Here is a 24,030-nt window from a genome sequence, read left to right on the forward strand (position 1 = left end):
AATTATTAAAAACAGCCAATTTTGAAGAAGGATAAGATCAGAATAAACATCAAGCTGCTGCTTTTAATTTTTACTCCCAAATTGGCTATCAAAATCTTTCTCACTGTTTCTATGCCTAAATTCAATTCTTCTGCCATTAATCATGTACTTATTCATCTGATGAACTGAATTAATTACCATATTCTTTCCACATGTTCAATGAGTTTGTGGTTGCCAAGGTCTTTCATCATCTCTAACGCCTTCCCACCCCTCTTTAAATCTCTTATGCTACTCAAATACACTTGACGTTTTAATGGCATCACCACCATAAACCACTCTTAACATGTCTAGGATTTCACTTGCAATTTTGCATAACTTTGCAAAAAAACTTGATGTTAATATGCTATTCTAAATTCCATTCATGCCTTTTCTACTGAAAGCAATGAACAAGCATGTGAAATTTCTACCACAGCTTGTCAACTACTGGCTTGGTTGATGTGATGTCACTCAAGGCAATAGCATAGACATGCCCAAACATGCACATGGTTCTGCCAAACTTGCCACACATGTGATAGTACAAGGGCATTCTGAGAATTTGTTACACCTTGTACATACTATAGACTTCTTAATCAATTGTTTGATATTAAAATATTTTGTAACTTCTAATTCTAAAATAAACATTTAATAGAGTATTCTAGTTTTTGCTTATAATTACTACATTTTCAAGGTATAACTGGAATGGCACTGAAGGTGATCATCCCAGATATATTTCAAAAGATAAAAACAAAACTTCAATCATCCCTTAAAGCAAATGACATTTCTTTAACCACTGATATTTGGACAGCTTCCACAAATCATTCTCCAAGTATAACAGGCAACTGGCTTGTAAACAACAACGGTCTATCCCAGAGTCCTTTCATTTTTATACCATCATGCAGGAGTACAGATCGGTGAAGAGCTGAACAATGTGCTAGAAGAACATGACTCAAAAAAAAAACTTCCTCAAAATGCAAGATTCTGGAGAAAATATGGGTAGGTGATATCGTCAATAGTGGAACAATGTTTCTACACACATCGCATGACTCCATATGTGTCTAGCAGGCAATAAGGGTCACTGTTAATATCAGGAGGAACACTGTAAAAAATTCAATCATTCTGTTTCAGCAGTTAACATATTATGGAAATACCAGAGCAGCTAACTTTTAAGAAGTATAAATTAATTCAAGATATATCCACTCACTGGAAATCAACAGATTACATCTGTTGATTTCATGAATTAGCATAATCAAATGCTAATTCATGAAATAATTCATCAAACAGATGCTAGAAGTCTTACTCTAGACCAAATATGGTACTTTTTCAAGCCACTCCAATCCCCCCACCCCTGCACTGGGTGACAGCTCTTCTATATTCCAGACTTATAAATTCATCTTTTAATATTATTATTACAAGGGTGGTCTGAAAAGTTCTCAACCTCGACCACAGATGGCAACACTATCAGCAAGATTTTTTTTTTAAGTTGGTACATCTGTCATAAGCATTCTATTAATTAATTTTTTTTATATAGCTGTCTGAAGCAAAAGTGTTGTCTCCATCCCTTGAAATGGATAAAATTGAGTATCATGTGGTTATAAAATTCTTTGTAAAAGAAGGTTTAACCAAAAGAAATTCATAAAAATTTATGGGCACTCTTCTCCTTCATTTTCAATAATTAAGAAATGAGCTGCCGAGTTTAAACATGGCCATACCAGCCTTGAAGATGATCCATGTGAGGGACATCCAAAAAGTGTAACAATACGAGAAATAATTGATCAAGTGCACGATATGGTATTGGATGACCGGCAAGTCAAAGTGCATGAAATTGCTGAGACTACAGGCATTTCAAAAGAACGTGTAGGATATATTTTGCACAAAGAATTGCAAATGAAAAAGCTTTGTGCAAGATGGGTGCCACACTGATTCACAGCAGATCAAAAATGCACTCGCATGAAAATCTCTGAACAGTGCTTAGAGTTTTAACAAGAAAAAAAACTGATTTTGTGTGTCGATTTATTACTATGATGAAACTTGGATTCACCATTACACACCAGAATCCAAACAGCAGTCAAAACAGTGGACAGAAGCCGGTTGTTCAGTGCCAAAGAAGACAAAGTCAGTTCCATCAGCAGGAAAGATCATAGCATCGGTGTTTTGGGATGCTAAAGGAATTTTGTTTATTAATTATCTTGCAAAGGGTAAAACAATAACTGGAGAATATTATTCTGATCTTTTAACCAGACCAGATGAAAAAATTTGTAAAAGACCCAGTTTGCAGAAGAAAAATATCATCTTTCTTCAGAACACCTGCCCACAAAGATGTTTTGACAATGGGAAAATTAAGGGATATGCACTATGAATTGTTGGAACATCCACCCTATTCCCCAGATTTGGCTCCCTCTGACTTCCATCTCTTCCCCAAACTAAAACTCTTCCTTGCTGGTCAGCGTTTTTTCTTCGAATCAAGAGGTGATTGCAGTTGTAGAGGGGTATTTTACAGATCTTACTGGGAACCACTGCAGGGATGGGATAATGGCACTGGAACATCGCTGGAACAAATGTATTAGTCTTAAGGGAGATTATGTTGGAAAATAAAAATCATTTTGAAATTATAAATTAGTTTTTTTATTGTTAGGCCGAGAACTTTTCAGACCCCCTTAGTATTATTACCCGAGACCTCTGGGGAGTCAAGGACTCATCAACGAAGGATATAAATCGCCCAAACCAGCTGTCATACATTTCCTTAAATTCATTCACACTAGATGCACTCACTACCCCTAAAACCAAATATTCCACTCACTCGCTGCTCTATGAGAGAAAAACTTAGCTCTTACTCCTTTCTTGGCTGTGAACAAACTTAACTTCCATGGATGCATCTGTGTTCGTTCCCCACCTTCCATATAATGAAAAATTTCATCAGATGATATTCTATAACACCCATTCAAAAGTTTATAGACCTCTATCATAATCCTTTTTTGATTTAATTAAATAGTTTGTGAACAACACATTGGATTTATTCTGTCAATGCACTATCCTGAAAATTTCAAACCTGCTTAAAGTTGAAGTTTATGTGATCAATAATTAGGTCACGACTAATTAATGGTAAGTATTAACATAAGTGGAGAATGCTAACAAAATCTGCTTTGTCTTTAGTTTAAAATCTTATAATTTTGCACTCAATACCTAGTCTAACTGTCACAGTTTTAAAACAAATAAATTTGTTAGACTATATAGGATATGGGATCTAATGGAAATAAATAAATGGTGGCAGTTGATAGTTAAGGCAGCCAACCATATTGAAGAATATTAAGTATAGAAATTAAAGACAAAGCAGGGTGAGAGAAATACAGAATTTTTATAACAAAATGATTTTAAATTAACAGTTAACTTGAAATCCAATAAAAAAATAATAATTTAAGGTCTGACATTATGGTCAAGATAAACAGGTCTAAAGAATCAAAACATGCATACCACAAAGTATGCTATGAGTTCCAGCACAGTACATGTTAGATAAAAAATAAATTTAAAAGCACTATAAATATTCACAGACAGGATAAATTAATATTACAAAAACCTTTATTTCATGCACTGTTTCCTCACCTCTCTCCTATAGAAGCTCTTTCTTCAGCACGTTCAAGATCAGCTTCCAGCATAGCAATCCTACGAGCCATCTAAACACCACAGGAGCATGCACATGCACAAGCAAATATTGATGAACACATGGGAAAAAAGAAATATCTTTGTTAGTTACAAAAAGTGTTAGTGCACATTCTTGTCACACAAATTACAAGTTGTAGCCAGTGACATCCCTATATGATCTGTAATAAGTGGTACTAAAGGAAATAATTTTGTAAATTTTATGCACTGATTGCAATGCTGTATTTAAATTAACAGTAATATATATTAGTAACCAATTAAATTTCATTAAATAAAAAAAATAAGTTACAATGTTAAGGAATTATAGGAATGCCACAAGCACAACAAACAACACTTACGATTCACCAGTCTCTGCACGCTCCTCAGCACGCTCCAGATCAGCCTCAACCATGGCTAGTTTACGAGCCACCTATGCAGACAAAATGTAATTCAGCCAAATAACAAGGTCTCTTAATTTCATTACAGTAGAATATTTTTTAGTAAAAATTTCCAGTGATAATTTTCAATTAAATCTGTTAAGTAAATTATTGCAGCAGTTTATAATTAATGAAAATCTAATACATAATTTTAGACCACATATTGATGAAAAAACTGCTATGACAAGGTAATGAAAATGAGATATAAAAAATCCTAAGTTTTTTTTTTTTTTTTTTTTTTGTAAAAAAAGTTACTTTTGGCCTCATCTGAAAACCAAGACAACAGAGAGCCAGAGGTGCAAAGCTATTGAATGTACAAAACAGCTTAGTTACAACTTGGATATTCTACCCTGAAGTAAACCATTCTTATAGGAACCTTTTTAACAAAAATGTACTGAAGTTATTATTATTTGACACCTCCAGGGAGTCCAAAGACTCATCGAGGTTGGGCACCTGCTCTACAGCTCATTCTCCACCATGCAATCCACCAACTGACTGCACTAATGCCAACAACCACCACTAGTTTTTCCACAGCCTTTTGGCTGGAGAGCGGATACGCCAACCACTTGGCCAGCCAGGCTGGCTTCGGTTCACTTACAGTTCATTTACAGTTACTCATCAATTACAGTTTACTATAATTGATAATGACAATAACAAGTGTGATGTGTGTGTGTGTGAGCCTACAAGGCTGAGTGCCTCACTGTTACCATTAAAACTGCATCACCACCATTAAAGAAAAATAATACTACAATGGAACATTAGATATTTCACATTTTAAATATACTTCACTAAGTCATAATGAATAGCAACTTTCAATTTTTAATTTCACAATAGACCCACAGACATGCAAAAAAGGCCAATAGCTAAATGTTTTTATTATTAAATGTTAATAAATGGTACAACATGACAGAATTTCATGTTGGCTGGGGCATTGCCTGGATAAAGAAGGCTTCAACATTATTATTAAAGAAGGCTCCCGTTGTTTTCGTCAGGGAACCAGGGTAAACAGCGAAAAGTCAGCTAGTGGAACAAACCTTAAAACACACCCCAACTCAATATCACTAGAGTTCAAGATCGGTACTATCAACGTAAGAAGCCTGAATGGCAAAGAAATGGAGCTAGCTGAGGAATTGGATAAGTACCAGATCAATATAATAGGGTTTGACTGAAACAAAAAAGGCAAAAACTGGTGAGATCTTTCTGAGCAATAAATACAAAATGTTATATTCAGGCAATGACAATCAAGGAAAAGGAGTAGCCATAGTATTCAACACTAAATATGAGGCTAATCTTCTTGAATGGCAGGCAATTTCAAGTAGAGTGATGTGGGCAAACATCAGAAATGGGGAACTGGACAATGAGACTTACTTATGCTTATGGTCCCACAGCAGGTTCTGCTAAGGTAGAAGTGGAGGAATTTTTTGAGGCTTCAGAAAAAGCAACTGACACAATAAAAAATGAAAAGTTGGTCATTGTTGGGGATCAAAATAGCAGAGTAGGAAATGATTATCAGACATACAAAAATATTATGGGAAAATTTGGAAAAAAGAGCAAAACTAATAATAATGGAAAATACTCGTTGGATTTCTCCTCAGGACATGGACTGGTTATTAACAACACCATGTTTCAACATAAAAATGTGCAGAAATTCACATAGAGAGAGATGCAAGGAATAAGAAAGGTCTCATTGACTATGTTATTATTGATAGTGATGTTTTCTCTCTGGTGCAGGACACCAGAGTGTACAGAGGATCTGAAATTAGAAGGGATCACCATTTTATTCTTGAGCAGGATAAAATTGAATTTCATATTGAAAAGAATAACATGTAAGAAAGTTTTAAAGTGAATAAAAGTTGAGCAGCTCTCAGATGTGAACTGTAGACTGAAATATACAAACATTATTCAAGAAAAAATGAAAGCGTTTGAGAACAGGAATCAAACCGTGGAGATTCAGTGGCAAATCCTGAAGAAACATTGATTGATTCAGCCAGAGAGGCATGTGGTGAGGTTGTCCAAGGATAGAAAAATCAGAACTCTATGGTGGACAAGAAGTTAAACAGGCAGTGAAGGAAAAAAAAAGAAAGCATATCAAAAGTTCCTGGCAAATAAGTCAGCTTGTGCTCTTAGGAATATAGAGACAAATGTAAAAAAAGCTAAACACTGTGTAAAACTAGCTAAACAAGTCATGGGAAGACTTTGGTAAGAACATAGAAATAAATATCAAAAAGGTGGCAGGATAGAGATGATAAAGGTGATATGAAAACTGGAGAAAAAGATATTCTTGAAGTATGGAGTAATTACTTCGAAAAATTGCTAAATAAAATTAGCAGTGATAACAGCACAGTGATAAAAAACACTGACTAGGTATGCAATCAGGAATACATATCCATACTTGAAGTAGAAAAAGCCATCAAAAGTCTAAAATGTGGAAAGGCAGCTGGATTAGATGATATTCCACCAGAAATGCTCAAGTATGCAGGTATAAAAATCTTACAGTGACTGCACTACATAGTTCAGAGAGCTTGGACAGAGGGACGAATTCCAGATGATTGGAATAGAGCTCTCATAGCATCCATATATAAAAAAGGAAATAAAACTGAATGCGAGAATTACAGAGTATTTCTCTCTGATGAAAAACACTCAGATTTATGCCAGTATACACTTGAGAAACGGTTGAGAAGGATTGTGGAAGAAAAGCTTGGTGAAGAACAAGCTGGATTCAGGCCAAACAGAGGCTGTCAGGATCAGATTTTCACTTTATGACAAATAGTTGACAAATCGTGGGAATATAACAAAGATCTGTATTTAAGTTTTGTAGATCTAGAAAAAGCATATGACGAGGTGCCAAGCTATTCAATACGCTACAGTTATATGGTGTCGATGGGGCATTTATATCAAGCAATACTTAGTCTCTGTTTGAGTTGTAAGTCAGCAGTTAGAATTGAAGGAAGTACAGGAAGATGGTTTAATGTTAAATCTGGTGTGAGACAAGGATGTACATTATCTCCTTTGTTATTCATTATCTATATGGATCACATTATGAAGGATAGTGGTATTAAACCTGATCAACTGAAATTTATATGGAATAAGAGAGAAATTAGACAAAACACTAAATTAGCTGTACAAGACAGTGTCCAAACCAGTTTTAACTTATGGATCTGAGAGCTGAGTTAGAAGTAAAACACTTGACCAAAACTAGAGACCACAGATATGAGTCCGGAGAAAGATTAGGGATGTGAACAGATGACATCAATGGCAATATCACATTAAAAACGAGGATATTAGGAAAGAACTTGACATTGTTAACATCCAGGAATGTGTTAGCAGAGCTAATCTCATGTAGTATGGTCACTTAAACAGCATGGGAAAGGAAAGATTAGCAAAACAAGTGTTCTCTGCCAGGTTGGCAAAAAAAAAGACCCAGAGGAAGACCAAGATATAGGTGGATTGATACAGTAAAAAGTGCCTCAGAAGATAGAAATATAAGATCTGACAATGTTGAAGCATTGACAGGTAACAGATTGTTTTAATGGAAAATTCTACAATTTTCCATTAAATTGCTGAAGTTAGTAATGATGTAAATTTTTCATGCAGTACTATCATATCCTGTACACCACTTGAGGATAAATGTCAGGAATTTGATGATGAATGTTAATAACAAGTCTTGAAAACTATACTAGAAAGATCTTTAATGATGTCACTTAAATATGCGCCAAATCATTTCTTAAAGTAAACCTCATGCAGTACAACTCCACTATAATAAATCTTGTGGACTTCATGAAGGCACAATTTACTGAGCATAATGAGATGGGGATAGATAAAAAGATTGGTCAGATGGATGAGATTAGCTGCATGAATGACATTACCAAGTTGTTGTGTATAAGAACCGAGATATTATCTCAGAAACAAATGGTGTAGCCACTGAGTTATTGGACCTACTGTTACTTAATATTCCACGTGGATAGAGACAGAGGATATTAACGGTTATTTGCTAATGATATAAAGGAATCATCCTAGATCCTGTGCTCCAGCAGATGCACAGGATCTAGGATGATGGCTGTCAGAGGCTTATAAGTATTGAAAAGACTACCCAGCACATCACTACTATATTAAGGAACATACCGACAACTTTGGCTAGGTGTATTGGATTTATGGCTTAAGACTAGTATTGGTGATTATCATCCTATGAGGCCAGTGTATCATTTATGTAAATTATGTGTGTTATTTTGGCAGTTTTGCCAGTTTAGTGGGATGAAAAACCCTGCCACCTCCATATGATCGACAAGCAGGGATAGGTAGAGTTAAAAGTGTTGTTAGAACAAAAAAAATGAGGGGGTAGAGTTGTGAGAATGTTGCCAAGGTATGACAGTAGTGAGATGAGGTAAAAGGTGATGATTATGAATGGCATGATAGCTTGGATGTGTAGAAAGAGAGAGAGGCCTTGAATATGTGTATGAAATAAATTTGAAGCTTTTGACCATAATGTCCAATCCTCACCTTTTCATGGTGCACACCATTAGGTATCTACCCCTGGATGCTGAATGAACAAGAATGGGTTGGTAATTTGGGATTTAGCTGACCAAATTGAGTTCTTATTGGCTTAATTTCTTATTAACAATAGTGCAAATGATGGTAGGATATGACAAAATTTCATGTCAGTTGGGGTGTCGTCACCTGGTTAAATAAAGCCCAATTGTTTTCATCAGGGGAAACTAAGGCAAACAGTGAAAGTCAGCTACTAGAACAAATCCCAACTCAGCATCAATGGGAAAGAAGTGGAACTAGCAGAAGAATTGAATACGTACCAGATTAACCTAAAAGGTGTGATTGGAACAAAGAAGACAAAAAAAAAAAACATGCGAGATCTTTTTAAGCAACAAATACAAAATGTTATACACACAATCAGGGAAAAGAAGGAGTTACTACAGTATTCATCTGTAGCTGCTGCTACTCCTATAGCTAAATAGGAGGATAATCTTCTGAATGGTAAGCAATATCAAGTCGAGTAATGTGAGTAAATATCGGAATGGGAAAGTGAACAATGAGACTTATTTAACTATGGTTCCAAGGAAGGTTCTACTAAGGAAGAAGTGGAGGAATTTTTTGATGCATTAGAGAAAGCAACTGACACAATAAAAAAACGGAAGGGTTTGTCCTTGTTGGAGATATAAACAGCACAGGAGGAAGTGATTACCAGACATATAGAAATGTTTTGAGAAAATTTGGAGAAAAGTGCAAAGCTAATAATAATAGTAATAACCTGTTGGATTACTGCTCACGACATCGTCTAGTTATTACTATGTTCCAACATAAAAATGTTGGAACATAGTGCACAAATTCACATGGAAAGAAGATGCAAGAAATAAAGTCATATTGACTGTTATTGTTGGCAGCGATGTTTTCCCCTGGTTCAGGATAAGAGTATACAGAGGATTGGAAATTGGAACTGATCGCCATTTAGTCTTGAGCAGAATAAAACTGAATTTCACACTAAAAAGAAGAATATGAAGGAAAGTTTTAAAACAAATCACAGTTGAGCAGCTTTCAGATGTGAACTGTAGATTAAAATGCACAAACATTATTCAAGAAAAAAATGAAAGAGTTTGAAAACAGGAACCAAACCTTGGAGATTCAGAGACAAACTCTAAAGAAAACATTGCTTTGGGATGTTTTGGGAAAATTTGGAGAAAAGTGCAAAGCTAATAATAATAGTAATAACCTGTTGGAACATAGTGCACAAATTCACATGGAAAGAAGATGCAAGAAATAAAGTCATATTGACTGTTATTGTTGGCAGCGATGTTTTCCCCTGGTTCAGGACAAGAGTATACAGAGGATTGGAAATTGGAACTGATCGCCATTTAGTCTTGAGCAGAATAAAACTGAATTTCACACTAAAAAGAAGAATATGAAGGAAAGTTTTAAAACAAATCACAGTTGAGCAGCTTTCAGATGTGAACTGTAGATTAAAATGCACAAACATTATTCAAGAAAAAAATGAAAGAGTTTGAAAACAGGAACCAAACCTTGGAGATTCAGAGACAAATTCTAAAGAAAACATTGCTTTGGGATGTTTTGGGAAAATTCTCCCAGAAATGTTTTGGGAAAATTTGGAGAAAAGTGCAAAGCTAATAATAATAGTAATAACCTGTTGGAACATAGTGCACAAATTCACATGGAAAGAAGATGCAAGAAATAAAGTCATATTGACTGTTATTGTTGGCAGCGATGTTTTCCCCTGGTTCAGGACAAGAGTATACAGAGGATTGGAAATTGGAACTGATCACCATTTAGTCTTGAGCAGAATAAAATTGAATTTCACACTAAAAAGAAGAATATGAAGGAAAGTTTTAAAACAAATCACAGTTGAGCAGCTTTCAGATGTGAACTGTAGATTAAAATGCACAAACATTATTCAAGAAAAAAATGAAAGAGTTTGAAAACAGGAACCAAACCTTGGAGATTCAGAGACAAACTCTAAAGAAAACATTGCTTGATTCAACCAGGGAGGCATGTAGTGAGGTTGTCAGTGAAGGAAAAGAAGAAAGCATATTCGAAAGTTCCTGGCAATTAAGTAAGCTTGAGCTCTTAGAAAGTACAGAGACAAACGTAAGAAAGCAAAGTAGTGGGTAAAACTAGCTATCATAGGAAGTTTGAAAACTTTGGTAAGAGAATAGAAAATAAATATCAGGAGGGTGGCAAAATATTCTGGAAGCTATTGAAAAAGATTAGAAAAGGAAGAAAGAAACAATTATTTTGAAAGATTGCTAAATGAAAAAAGCAGTGACAGCACAGTGTCAGAAAACAGTCAACAGGCATGCAAAATGATACATATCAATAAGTGAAAAGTAAACAAAAGCTAGCAAAAACCTGAAATGTGGAAAGGCAGCTGAAGTATGTGATATTTGACCAGAAATGCTGAAGTATGGAGAAAAGCTTTACAGTGGCTACATTGCATAATTCAGAAAGTCTGGACAGAGGGTTAAATTTCAGATGATTGGAGTAGAGCTCTCACAGTGTCCATCTATGAAAAGGGAAATAAAACTGAATGTGAAAATTACAGAGGAATTTCCTTATTGAGTGTTCCTGGTAAGATTTATGCAAGTACATTGAACAAACGGCTAAGAAAAACTGTGGAAGGAAAGCATGGTGAAGAACAAGATGGATTCAGGACAAATAGAAGTTGTCAGGATCAGATTTTCACTTTAAGACAAATAGTTGAGTGTGCACAAATTCACATGGAAAGAAGAAAAATGTGGAATATAACAAGGATCTGTATTTAACTTTCATAGATCTGGAAAAGGCATATGACAAGCTGCCAAGAGGATAACTATTCAAAATGTTAGTTATATGGGATCAATGGAACATTATACCAATCAATACTTAAGTCTTTATTTGAGTTGTAAGTCAGCAGTTAGAAATGAAGGAGGTACATGAAGATGATCTGATGTTAAATCATGTGTGAGACAAGGATGTACATTATCCTCCTCTGTTATTCACCATCTATATGAATCACATTATGAAGGAAAGTGGTATTAAACCTGATGTCAAAATTGGAGATGTTAATTTCAGCTCTATACTTTATGCAGATATTATACTTCTGAATAAATCCAGAACAAATCGTCAAGATTCCCTGATTAAATTAATTAACTGGCCAAGTGGATAGTGTATCTGCTCTCCAGCCAAAAGGCTGTAGGTTCGAATCCCACCATGCCATGGATGATTGCGATTGTCTGTGGAAATACCAGCTGTGGTTGGCAGTAGATGGCATTGGTATAGTTGCCAATTGAATGGCGGAGACAGAGTTGTAGAGCAGGTGCCCTCCCTCGATGAGTCCTTGGACTCCCTGGAGGTGTCAAATAATAATAATAAATATGTTACGAAAATCACCAGTAAAACGACAAAGGCAATGAAAATAGGTAGAAACACTGAAAATATTATCTGTATCCTGAATGGTGAACCTATAGAACAGGGAAAACATTTTGGCTATCTGGGTGCAGTTTGTAGTGAAGATAGCAAATTAAATATGGAAATAGACAAAATTAGCAAAACTGACATGGTAGGAAGTCACATGAATAAATTTATATGGAATAAGAGAAATTAATCAAAACACAAAATTAGCTGTATACAAGACAGTGTTCAAACCAATTTTAGCTTATGGATCTGAGAGCTAGATTAGAAATAAAGCAAAACATTGAAGACTGGAGACCACATATACGAGTTCTGAAAAAAATTAGGAGAGTGAACAGATGGCATTAATGACAATATCATATTGATAATGACGATATTAGGAAAGAACTTGACACTATTAGCATTCAGGAATGTATTAGCACAGTTAACCTCAGGTGTTACAGTCACTTAAACTCCAGTTTAGCAAAACAAGTTTTCTTTGCCAGGCTGGCAGGAAAAAGACCCACAGGAAGATCAAGATCTGATAATATTAGAGTCTTGACAGATAGATTAATTTGGAGGAATTGTCAATCGGAAGCTAGTAATGATGTTACTTTTTAATAAGTATTATCATAATATCCTGTAATCCTCTGAGGGTACATGTCAGTAATTTGATGATGATAAATTTGGAGGCAGCAGAGATAATTGCTTGTGGGAGATGGTTTACATTTCAGTAAGAGTGGCAGTGAAAAGCAGGGTAGATTGCTGCTGAGAAAGAGTGTGCTCAGGAAGAAAGACAACAATAAGATGGTGGGGTGGGATAAGGATGAGAAATTCTGGAAAGGAAAGACGTTCTCACCCTAACAACTAGGGTGAGTCATTATGCTTATACACAATGCAAGGTATATTAGATATAAAGGGACAAAGTTTGCGAAAGTGATAAAATTAGTCCACAAATCACTGGTAATGAATGAGAGATGATTGACAGAAGATGATATGCTAACAGGAACAGAATATCATGAATAGCATTTTTTGAGAAGACATAGTCTAAAAGTTGGGGATGGAGTATCTGATGATTTTAGAAGAGAGTGTTCCCTCTAACTGAAACTTCAAAGAAACAGTAATAATGGCTTTGAGGCCATTTTGAATAATGATAATGTGAACAAGCATTTTAAATATTTTGCAGGGTGTTGCTATAGGCAAGGGAATGTGGATTGAGATGATTACAAAATGTTCAAGTTATGAGACTGGTGAGTAACAGGGAAATTTTGCAAGTTGCACAATGAATACATTAGTAAGTGAAACAATTTTCCATCTGCAACATGGATTGGTGATCATCAGTTAAACTTAATGTGAAACATTAACAGATTTACATTTTTGTTAAAAAATAAAATGCTTGTTCAATTTTTTTGGTTTATTTACTGTAAACATATTAAAAGTATCAGAATAATAAGAAGTACATGAATAAGTTGTACATATATACCATATATATATATTTTTTTAAACTTTTGTCCACAATTTGTAGATGCTATGTTTGTTGATCCAATGTCAAAGTGGCATAAATGCCTTTCTCTTATAAATCACTCAAACTGTAAAGTATTTATCTTGCATCATTCAATTAAAATTATCACAGTATAAATGGCAATATGAAATACTTGATCTGTAGTTACTGTTTGTTTTATGGACAATTTTTACCTTCCCAGATTTTCATTTTGGTTATAATGACTACCCAATTTTTACAATTGATGAAGCTACTTTATTACTGCTAAGCAGCTCAAGAAACTGTTTCTATATCTGATGTATAGAATTCTTTAGAAAGTCAAAATGAATTTTATGCATCTCAATAAAGCTGTGTGATAATGTATCACACAGCTTTATTGAGATGCATAAAATTCTATACTGAAACTATATTATGCATCTCATATATAACTATATATATATATATGAGATGCATAAAATAATATACTGAAACTATATTATTGTATAGTTTCAGTAAAAACTGTACAGGGCATGCATATATAAATATATAACAATATTTACAGTACATTTATATATTTTGAACTTATCGTTAACCCTTTTGCAAGAACATTCACATATGCATTTCCAGTACTTTATTGATGTGCATACTTTACTTAATACTATCTTTAAACTCAACAAATACCTGCTATAGTTTTTCCTCCATCCCCTATATTTACAAGTTATAAGCCTCTTCAGATAAAGCAATTTTGAAAATCAGTGCGCACTGTCACATCATTTTAGTAACTGCAAAAAAATTCTATGAATTCAAATTTAAGAATTATGTGATAATGAAACACAAACAGGAAAATACTGAATTGGAGAGAAGTGATGTAAAGTTGCAGCCTGTGAATAACCCAGAAAATGACAGAAAATTTAAGATCAACAAATAATCATGAAAAAAAAAAAAAAAAAAAACTGCATTTGAAATTCAATGAGCTGATAATAGAACTATTTTCATATGTTGAATTCAATTTTTTTACAGAACTTCCAAATTACTCAACTCACTCAAAGGGAGGGCTGGACTTTATTAAAACTCACACCATTTGTTACTATAATCTTGGTAAATGTCTTCAACTGAAGATTATTAGCATTACATGATGATAGAAAAGTGTTAAATATCACACGTTTCTTGCATGTATTATTGGACACAAAATCAATAACATGCTTTCAGAGTAAGAGATACAGACCTCTCAAAAAATTGATGAATCTCAGGAGGATGACTTGAAAAATCTAATTTCAAGCTAAATATTAAACTGAATTCGAAGCATTGTGTAAAATATGAAAACAAACATGTTGAATTTGATATAAATGATGGACAATGACACTTGAAATAAGGTTTCACAAAGAAAAACAAACTGATGAAGATAAAGATATTGTAGAAAATTAGCAGAGAGTGGAACAGTGATTTCATTTAAATCAATTTCTTAAATAGCAAACCTCAAAGCTAGCATCAGAATATTATGCATAATGAAAAACAGTCTTGTTTGTGTTACTGATGAATTGAAGATTATCATTATTCAAAAATAAATTATCTCTTTTTCTTAAACAGTATTAATAAAAGTTTGAAAAGCGTACTAACATTATACTTGAATGTGAATTCCATTTTTACATGATTTATCTATTGCCAAGATTAACAGAAAAAAAAGTTATTTCAAACTAAGTACTATATAGAACTAATTATACTATATCTGACCTTCCCACTGTCCTTTAGTCTAAATATAAAGAACTTTCCCTTAACTATCTCAGTTCTCTCCCATTTGATGATATGTCACTTAAACTAAATAAAATAAAATCACATAAGAAATGCAGATTACTGTCAATATAAAATTGAAGAAAAGAATATTTAGATAAGATAAAGAAGCATTATGAATTATTTCTTCGAAAATATATTCAATCATAAATATTAATTCTTAATGGATGTTCCAAACATCTGAATTTGTAGATGCTGATATAAGAAACTATAAATTTTAATTAAATAACAGAAAATTATTTCTAAATTCCCTTCTGTCAATCTAATCTCATGAAAAGGCCAATACTTTTATAATCTATACAGAATGGAATAAAGTACATATAAAATTATGTGTAGTTACACAATGTTTTTTTGGGATTAAAAAAAATACCATAAAATTTTGTATATAATATGCCTAATTTACACCTATTTCAGATTACTTTGGGGGGGATGGGGGGGGTAAAAAAAGAAGAGGGTATTATAAATGTACAATTAGTGTAACAGTGAGCATAGAATCACAGGCCATGTGACTTATTCCCTCCCTCCCTCTTAAATAGTGAATCAGAGTATCATCATCAGTCAGATAGTCATGGTCATTGATATCTGGCTAAACAATTTTTTTTATGAATCAATAAATATTAAAATTTTAATAAAATGATCTTGTGATGATAATGTTATCTGCATCAGAAAAGGATGACATTTCAGCAGCATCAAGAAGAATAACATTCATTTGTGACAAAAGCAGAAAGAGGGACTTCAGATATAATCTTGGAACAAAAAAAGGCAGATTATCCTCAAGTTTTCTTGGCCTTAAGAGAAGGTTGATGGAACAGGAGTAGATAAGAGGCAACAAGGCAGTGTCTCTGTACAGAAATAAGATTGAAAACTGCAACTTGTAAAATCTGTTATAGGAACAAGAGATTTCAAAGCATTACATGGAGGAAGCAGTATGTTTCGTAAAGCAACATCATCTTAGTTTGTTGACAAACATCAACTGCATCATCTTCCAGAGAACTACAGGAAAAACTTCTGATGTTTTAACTGTTTAAGAAACAGAACCATAAACCTAGCAAACCAGATTGATAATGCAAGTCAGATATCTCTACCTACAAGTTCACTGTCAATATGTCAAGCATTAAAAAAAGTGTCTATTCGCATGTCACTTGACATGAGAAGTTTTATGTCACTGTTATGCTAGCATGAACAACAGATGGTGGATAGCTGATGGTTAAAAAGTGTTTGGTCCAAATATTGTGGGGGAAGGAACTATTAATGCAATATCCTTCAACGATGGTGCTTGACTCATTTTGGTGCTACAGGATGCAGAAAATCAAATCTGACTCTCTCTCTCGTCATCAGCTATCAGACAGCTGAATGCAAGCAAGTAAGCAAAGGATACTATAAGTAGAAAATGGAATCTGTAGTTAATTGATGGTTAAACATGTTCATGCTTCAAGCTTACACTCACCATTTTCATTGAGTGGGAATTTTGGCATGAAATGAAGTCGACTCAGCTATTATTTGACAAGGCTTTTTTTTTTTTGTAAGAGCTGAATTTCCAGTGCACCTGATGGTAGCAAGATGATGTTCTCTGGGAAGACAAGCAACTGACAATGATCTTATGTATTATGAACTAACAGAAACTAAAACCGAAAAAATAACAGAGGATACTTCTTTCTCTCATGTGTAACCAACTTTATTAGGTCTTTACAAAACAAAAGTTTATATATATCTAAAGAATTTCAGTCATGAATGGATTTCTGTATTATACTAAGTAAAACTGGTGCCAAGAAATGATAAGAGCAGTGATTAAGACTACAAAAGATCAGATTCTGTTATTGAACTATATGACAAAAACAATTGAAAGTAATCTTAAGTCTATAATTAAAATTTTTACACAATGCTTTCCTGGAAAGAGAGAGGGGAGGGGGATGTAATAAGAGTGGCTTGAAGGAGTCAGAGAGGATACATCTGAATTATATTAAAAAATATCTGAGAAAGATATATTCGATATGAGATAAGTTATGTAATGCTCAAATTGTTCATTTGTAGTGAAATATTTGTTAATTTTGTCAATTATAATAAAATATTAAAATTATTATACTTTGAATAAATTATCACTGGAAAATACTTCAATTTTAAGTTTCATCACACTAAAAAGTTATCATAAAAATACATGCTGCTATTCACTTTCATTAAAATGAACATGCTGAGGGGCGAACAGTAAAAGAGTCTTATTAGTATTTATACAAGCACACACATTTATTTCCTGAAAAAAAGAACAAATTTTATTTACTTATAATGGGTTCAGAAGAAACAAGACATACATTTTCTTCAAATCTATAAGCTGCTGTCAAACAAAATGAGAAAATGTCTGCAGTTATGTTATCACAAATAAAATCAAAGAGGAAAATTAATTTACATACACTACAAAATATCACTGATACGATACTTTAACATGAATCTTTAGATTAGAAAAATATTAAAATTTGAAGGGAAAAAATACAGTTATTGGCAATAATTTCTCAAAAAAATCCTTATTCATATTTAATTTTAGTTAAACATTTTTTTATTCTTCATTTAAACACGTAAAAATTTCTATGCACATTATTACAGAATTATTTTATTTTCAAATCTGAAAATGTCATAAAACTCCCTTGTATGCTTCTTAATTAAAAAAATGGGAAACATTCTTTGAGTGATTCAAAAAATTCCAAGCATAAGCTGAAGCAGTGTGAACAATTATATGTATTCTGTGAAAGCATACTTATTCTTCAGCCAAAAGCAAAACAGAAGTAATCACACTTCAAATTTCTCCTTTAACTAAGAAAAGAACATAGTAATTGCCATCTAGGAATCATGGAGCACTTTCAATTGAAGCAAAGTTAGTCAATGATGGCAGATTTTTTTTTTCCCCATTTCTTTTGGGAAATATATAGAATGGCTAGTAAATACAAATAGGACATTTAAAGTACCTTGGAAGAAATTAAATGTGGTCATCAAAGGGCTCATGTTTCTGACAGTGACAGAGATGCTGGCAAATAAGAATTTTTCAACTCAATTTATTCTTTCCAGTAAATATTCCAATGTCATCCCAAAATGGCAGAATAATAGTGGTATACTAATGTCAAAGACAACTAGGAGGAGACATCCATGCAATTTGTAGAGAATGCAGGGAATTGACAACATTCAGATCCAGTGTCCAGTACTCACCTTTTCATGTCGCACCTCATCATTAGGTATCCATATGGATAATAAATGAATGAAGATGAGCTGGTGAACTGAGATTCAGCCAATCTAGATGTATTCTGTGCTAGCTCAAACTCAAAAACAAAAATGATGGTATAGCATGGTGGAATGCCATTCTGGGATATCACCCAATTAAAAATCAGCCACTAGAACAAACTCGACCTCAGCAGAACCGAAGAAAAGTACTAACAATATTATAACGCCTTGATCAGGCCTCATATGGATTATTGTGCACCGATTTGGTCGCAGGTTTTCATGGTGACGAGGATATGTTGGAAAGGGTACAGAGAAGATTCACAAAAGTAGTCAGTGGTCTTTGGAATGTAGAGTACGAGGACAGATTGAGAGAATGTAAGTTGCAGAGCCTCATGAATAGGAGGAAGGGGGGGGGGATATGATTGAGACATAAGCTAGTCAGGGTTGTTATCAGGTAGACATGGAAGAGATTTTTTTGTAGAATGGGAGAGAAGAGTAGAATAAGAGGCCATTGCTGGAAACTGTATAAGGAGGGTGTGAGCAAAGGAGTGAGAAGCGGGCTCTTTGCATGGAGGATGGTTGATGAGTGAAATGCATTGCTTGAGTGTGCTGTGGATGTGGACAAATTGAATCAGTTTAAGACACAGTTGGATGAGCATTGTATGCAATAGTAAGTATCTCTCACAATGAGTCTCTGACTCCATGGAGGTCAAATGTTGATAATAATATATTCTTGAGAAGAAATTATATTCATGTTTTAATCCTCTACCCAAGCTTGAGTAAACAAAATTCCATAATGCACAGCACAGGAAGTATGCTATCAATTTGATGAGGTCAATGTATATGCCTTCATATACAAGTAGCATTATTATTATGAAGATGGTTTACACACAAATTTTTGTTTGTTGATGCTTGGATAAAAGATAAATCAAGAATATACAGTAATCCTTCAATTATGCAACAATAGTAGGACAGCAATTTCATTCTGGATAATTGAAGAGTTGGATAACTTGAAGGTGCAATTACATGGTACTGCACAAGAAGTCAGTTGACACACTTACCCATTAAAAGGTTGGATAACTGAAAGATATAGAAGTGGAACAAGCAGAAGAATTAAACTACCACATTGCCTTACTGATACAAAGAAGACTAAAACATGCAAGATATTGTTTATTGGATGTATGTACTCGAATAAAAAATATTGGAGTACATACATCCTTCTTATCCAGTTGTTACGTTAATATAAATTGACTAAATTATTAAATCAACTTCCTGTCTTCTTTGTTTCAATTCATATTCTCTGTTATTTAGTCATGAATTCTGTTTCTAACTAACGTTTCTAATACCATAATTACTACTAAATTACAAACTGCACCTTTGTGTGCTTTCAGCAGTTATAATGTGTGACTTATTGTCTACTTGTTTTTGTCTATACATTTTGTTTGAAGATGTTCTTGTTGCAGTGGGTGAATATTGGTAGAATTACTGATAAAATAGTAATTTTTTCATGCGCTGTCATTTTCCACTGCTAATCGTTTTTCAATCATTCTGTCTGTCACAGAAGTATCCATTTCATCTCCTCCCATCCTCTTATATATTCCCTTGCCTATTTGGATGCCATGTCTTGAATCATATGATATACTTTGACACTCATTGAATTATTCAATTTCTGATAAGTAAATCTTGAATTATATGATCAGGTATGCTGATAAGTAGAAATAAGTGTAGAATTCATGATCTGTAAAATATGTGTTTTTGGGTATTTAAATCAGTACATCTCAATAATTGAATAAAAACAAACTAGTATTTTTAGGAATTCAGTTTGCAGTAAACTATTAATTCTGTTTAACCATTCTGCAACAGATCTCATTTTCCTGATTACAGTAGTATAGAACTTCTCTTGATAATTTTCCTTCCATCATTCTGATATGTATATTAATGTAGGTGTGACTATTATTACTTATTTTCTTATTATTGTCCCACACTGAAATTGGTTGATTTGTTTCTCTTATCAGTCTTGTATTTAAAGATGCATCCTAAATAGGTGAATTGTGGCGCTTGTTCAAGTACATGATTATAGTCTGCCCACAGTTGAGAGAACCTTACTTCGCACAGTGTGCCAAGAAGAGTCAATTCGTGTTGAAGGGGAGAAAGGAATAAGGTGATGTACATATTCATCACCAAAATGCAAAATTATGTGCTTTATATGTAAAATTTTCGAACGTGTAATAATAAACAACTCATTCCACAAGATGGATTGATTACCCTATTATCGGAATGGATTCTCCTTCTGCCATGCACAGAAGTGTCAGGGGGGGGGGTCTCGCATCTGTGTTCGAACAATATCAATTGTTTTGGTTCCACTTCGGGATTCTCTGATAAAAGGCATTAATTTAGTGAATTATTCAGAATTGAAATTTTCTTCTTATAATCTTTAAATGAATAAAAAATCTTTAACACAGATTTTTGAATTATCTTTTGTCAAAAGATTATCTTTGTTTTCCTGTATTATTGGTTGATCATATGCAAAAAAGATATTAACAGAAGTTCTGTAATTCATGTGAATGAAACCTTGTACTCCTTGATTAATAATTATTTCTTCAGAACCATTAGAACTAAAATTTAAAATTGTTCATTATAACATGCCGTTTACAAATTTAGAAATGCTTTTGACATAGTTAATGCTATATCTCCATGATGCTCTCTTCACCTTGCTATGATAAGCAATAAGCATATTTGTATACCAGTGATCTTGTGAGTTATGCTTGTAGTAGAGTGAAGGAAAGGTACCAGATGAAATGAAGAACCTTGGTTCTCCAGGTTGGGAGTTTGACTTAATGTTGATATCCTTACCAAACAAAACTCTTTTCCTCTCTTCAACTTTGAAAGATGTCCATTGATTGGATATAAAGAATTACAATGAAAAGAAACGGTTAAAGACTAGTATTGCAGATTTATTAACTTGAGCAATGTGAAATTTAAGACAATTAACAACTAAGGAAGCAGAAGGATAAAACATTATAATCTTCATATTTAGAATATGTTGGCTTTTTTAATCTATCTTTTTTAATCCTTTTTTATCTGGGTGTCCATGTGTGTATTTATGAAATATTGAAAGTTACAATTTCTCTGTAAACTGATCAGTTTAGGTGAAAAAGATTTATTCTTTGCACATTTTTATGATTAATATTTTATTATTACTTCTTTTCCCTGATCACTATTGCAATGCATTAAATTTTTACTTTTTCTAAGAAAAAATCCACAAAATACACTGATTTTTCCCCTCAGGAAAACAAGACTCCATGAAATTATTCCATTGCAGATCACACCTGGACTAATGTGCACATATTTGGTCAGAGTTTGTGTGATGAAGAAATGATAAATAACACAGTAAATGAAAAATTGAAACTAGTCATGAGTAACAGCTAGTATCCCATCATCATCATCATCAAGTAACCATTGAGCAAAGTTGAAGGGTTTATTAGCAGGTATGTCAATCACTGTAATATCTGGATTATGGAAATGATATGACAACTGATTAAAAGAATATAAGCTAAATGTGATAAACAGTAGATAAAAGGAAAGGGAAGGAGGGAAAATAAAATAAAATGCTGGCAACAAAGACATTAGTGAGGAGTGTACAGAAGTTTTTCATAGCATGGTAGAAGAGAATAAGTACCCATCTTTGAAAGTTGAGCTAAGGCATGATCAGCAAGAGAGCAAACCTAATGATAATGTTAAGTACCTATTGTATTTCTGTTCATGATATGGACTATTCACACTAACACCACGTTCCAACAAAGATCTGCATAAATTCACATGAAGAGAACAAAAAAACAATATGTCTTATTGATCATGTTATATTTAATTTTTAGCAGGATAAAACTGAACATCATTTTGATGGCATTCCTAAATCATATCAATCTGACAAAAGATTCTATTTATACAAAGTGTCATAATTACTAAAGAAGTTTGAGCTAGAGTGAACAGGAGTGCTTTCAGATTTCATAAAATTTATACCTATTAACTAATTATACAAATTATTTAGTATACAGTAAAGTAACAAAGTGAAGCCTTAAAAACAAAAATTAGCAAAATTTTATTTTTATTATCACTTTTCTAAACCAACATTAATGGTTAAAACTTAAACTGACAGACAAAAACTCATCAAGTTTGACAGCTACTTCGAGTAACAGAATTTTGTTAGTAAATGTAAAATGAATTGCTATAAATTTTTGGAATAGATACAAAAAAAGGGAGAGCAGTAATCTTAATATTTTCACACACTAACTACAAGCTGAATAGCAATTCATTCATGCATCTACATTGATCAATAATAACCTGTGAGATAAAGCAGTGTTACCACTCATTCATGCAGAAATGGCCACTTCATCTCCATTCAGACCTAATAAGTAAAGAAGAGTTTAGTTAATGATAGCCACAAATTTCTTTAATCAAAATAATGTTAATGAATGCATCAAGCATTTTCCATGCTGTGAGCAGAATGGAGGTCTGAGTGGTTCACCTCATCATATTTCCTGTCAGCATCTTCAGCTAACATCCTGGCTTCCTTCAACTGTTGTTCTAGACCATCCATGCGCTCCTCATCATTGCTACTCCTGTGCTCCAGCATCTTGCGCATACTGCCCAGGAAAGAGTAACAAGTTAAAATATATCTCTAAATTTCTGAATAATGAAATACCTGAGAGTGAATATGTACTACTGGCTGATATGAAAATTTTAAACAAAATAAGTGCCTATAATACTTGAGCACATTACTACTATTGAATTAAGCTGTAAAGCTTCTCTGGCTTTTGTATATTTCTTATGTGTATATAGGCTACTAACAAGATATTAGCAAAATTATCAAAAATCAGTATCAAAGATCCATTTTAAGCATAAAAGAAGGAAAAAAATTATTTTATAGATTTATTTCACTTTGAAATATATTAAAATAATTCTTGAACACGAAAATACAGCATTTAAAACAGCTTCTCAAGAGGAAACATATCACAAAATTGATTAAAAGTAACATTATACAAACAATTATAAATGGAAACACATTTATCCATAATAGTTTTAAAATATATAATGCTAAAAAAGGATATGCAAAAGAACATGTGATGCAATAGCCTCAAATAACTATACAAAGATGGAGAATTCCTGCGCCCCAAAATGATTTTCATACTCAACACGAATAATGCATTATATCACAAGTTGGATTAATGCATTATATTGATGTCTTAATTTCATTCTTCAGAAACTTATTGAGAATGGAAGACTAGAAATATATAGTAAAGCAGTTATTCTACAATGGGTACACGAATCCAACAAGATGTGATTAAGGCAAATGAGTAAGAGAAATAAGATATTCATTTCTTAAATATAATTAATATTTATTTATTGCAATAAAAGTAAAAAAAAAATTTACCTATTTCTTAAAGTAACTGATGAATCCACTATATTAATAACATAAAAAGAATAAAATCTTAATTAAATATGGGAAGCATCAAGTGTTATAACAGTGATTTACAAACTTCCAACCTTATTCAGTACAGCCTGCATGAGCACATATTTTTA

General features: G+C 33.2%; 1 protein-coding gene across 10 annotated transcripts in view; it reads right to left on the reverse strand.

The window, feature by feature from the left end:
* The window catches only part of Tm1 (tropomyosin 1), a 157,720-nt gene that overhangs the window by 41,195 nt on the left and 92,495 nt on the right, over window positions 1-24,030 (reverse strand). For 4 of the 10 annotated variants that reach the window (XM_090390838.1, XM_090390835.1, XM_090390839.1 and 1 more), the window contains exons 4-5: window positions 22,976-23,093; window positions 4,011-4,081 (exon numbers count right to left, since the gene is read on the reverse strand). In XM_090390838.1, the coding sequence (XP_090246964.1) occupies window positions 4,011-4,081; window positions 22,976-23,093 (189 nt within the window). Of the gene's footprint in view, window positions 1-3,615; window positions 3,687-4,010; window positions 4,082-22,975; window positions 23,094-24,030 lie in introns of all 10 variants that reach the window. The other 6 variants (XM_090390844.1, XM_090390840.1, XM_090390843.1 and 3 more) reach the window with 3 other exon arrangements.

The sequence above is a fragment of the Typopeltis vanoorti genome, chromosome 3, assembly GCF_054136105.1.
Source record: "Typopeltis vanoorti isolate ZY-2024b chromosome 3, IOZ_Tvanoo_1.0, whole genome shotgun sequence".
In the NCBI taxonomy this organism is placed as follows: domain Eukaryota; kingdom Metazoa; phylum Arthropoda; class Arachnida; order Uropygi; family Thelyphonidae; genus Typopeltis; species Typopeltis vanoorti.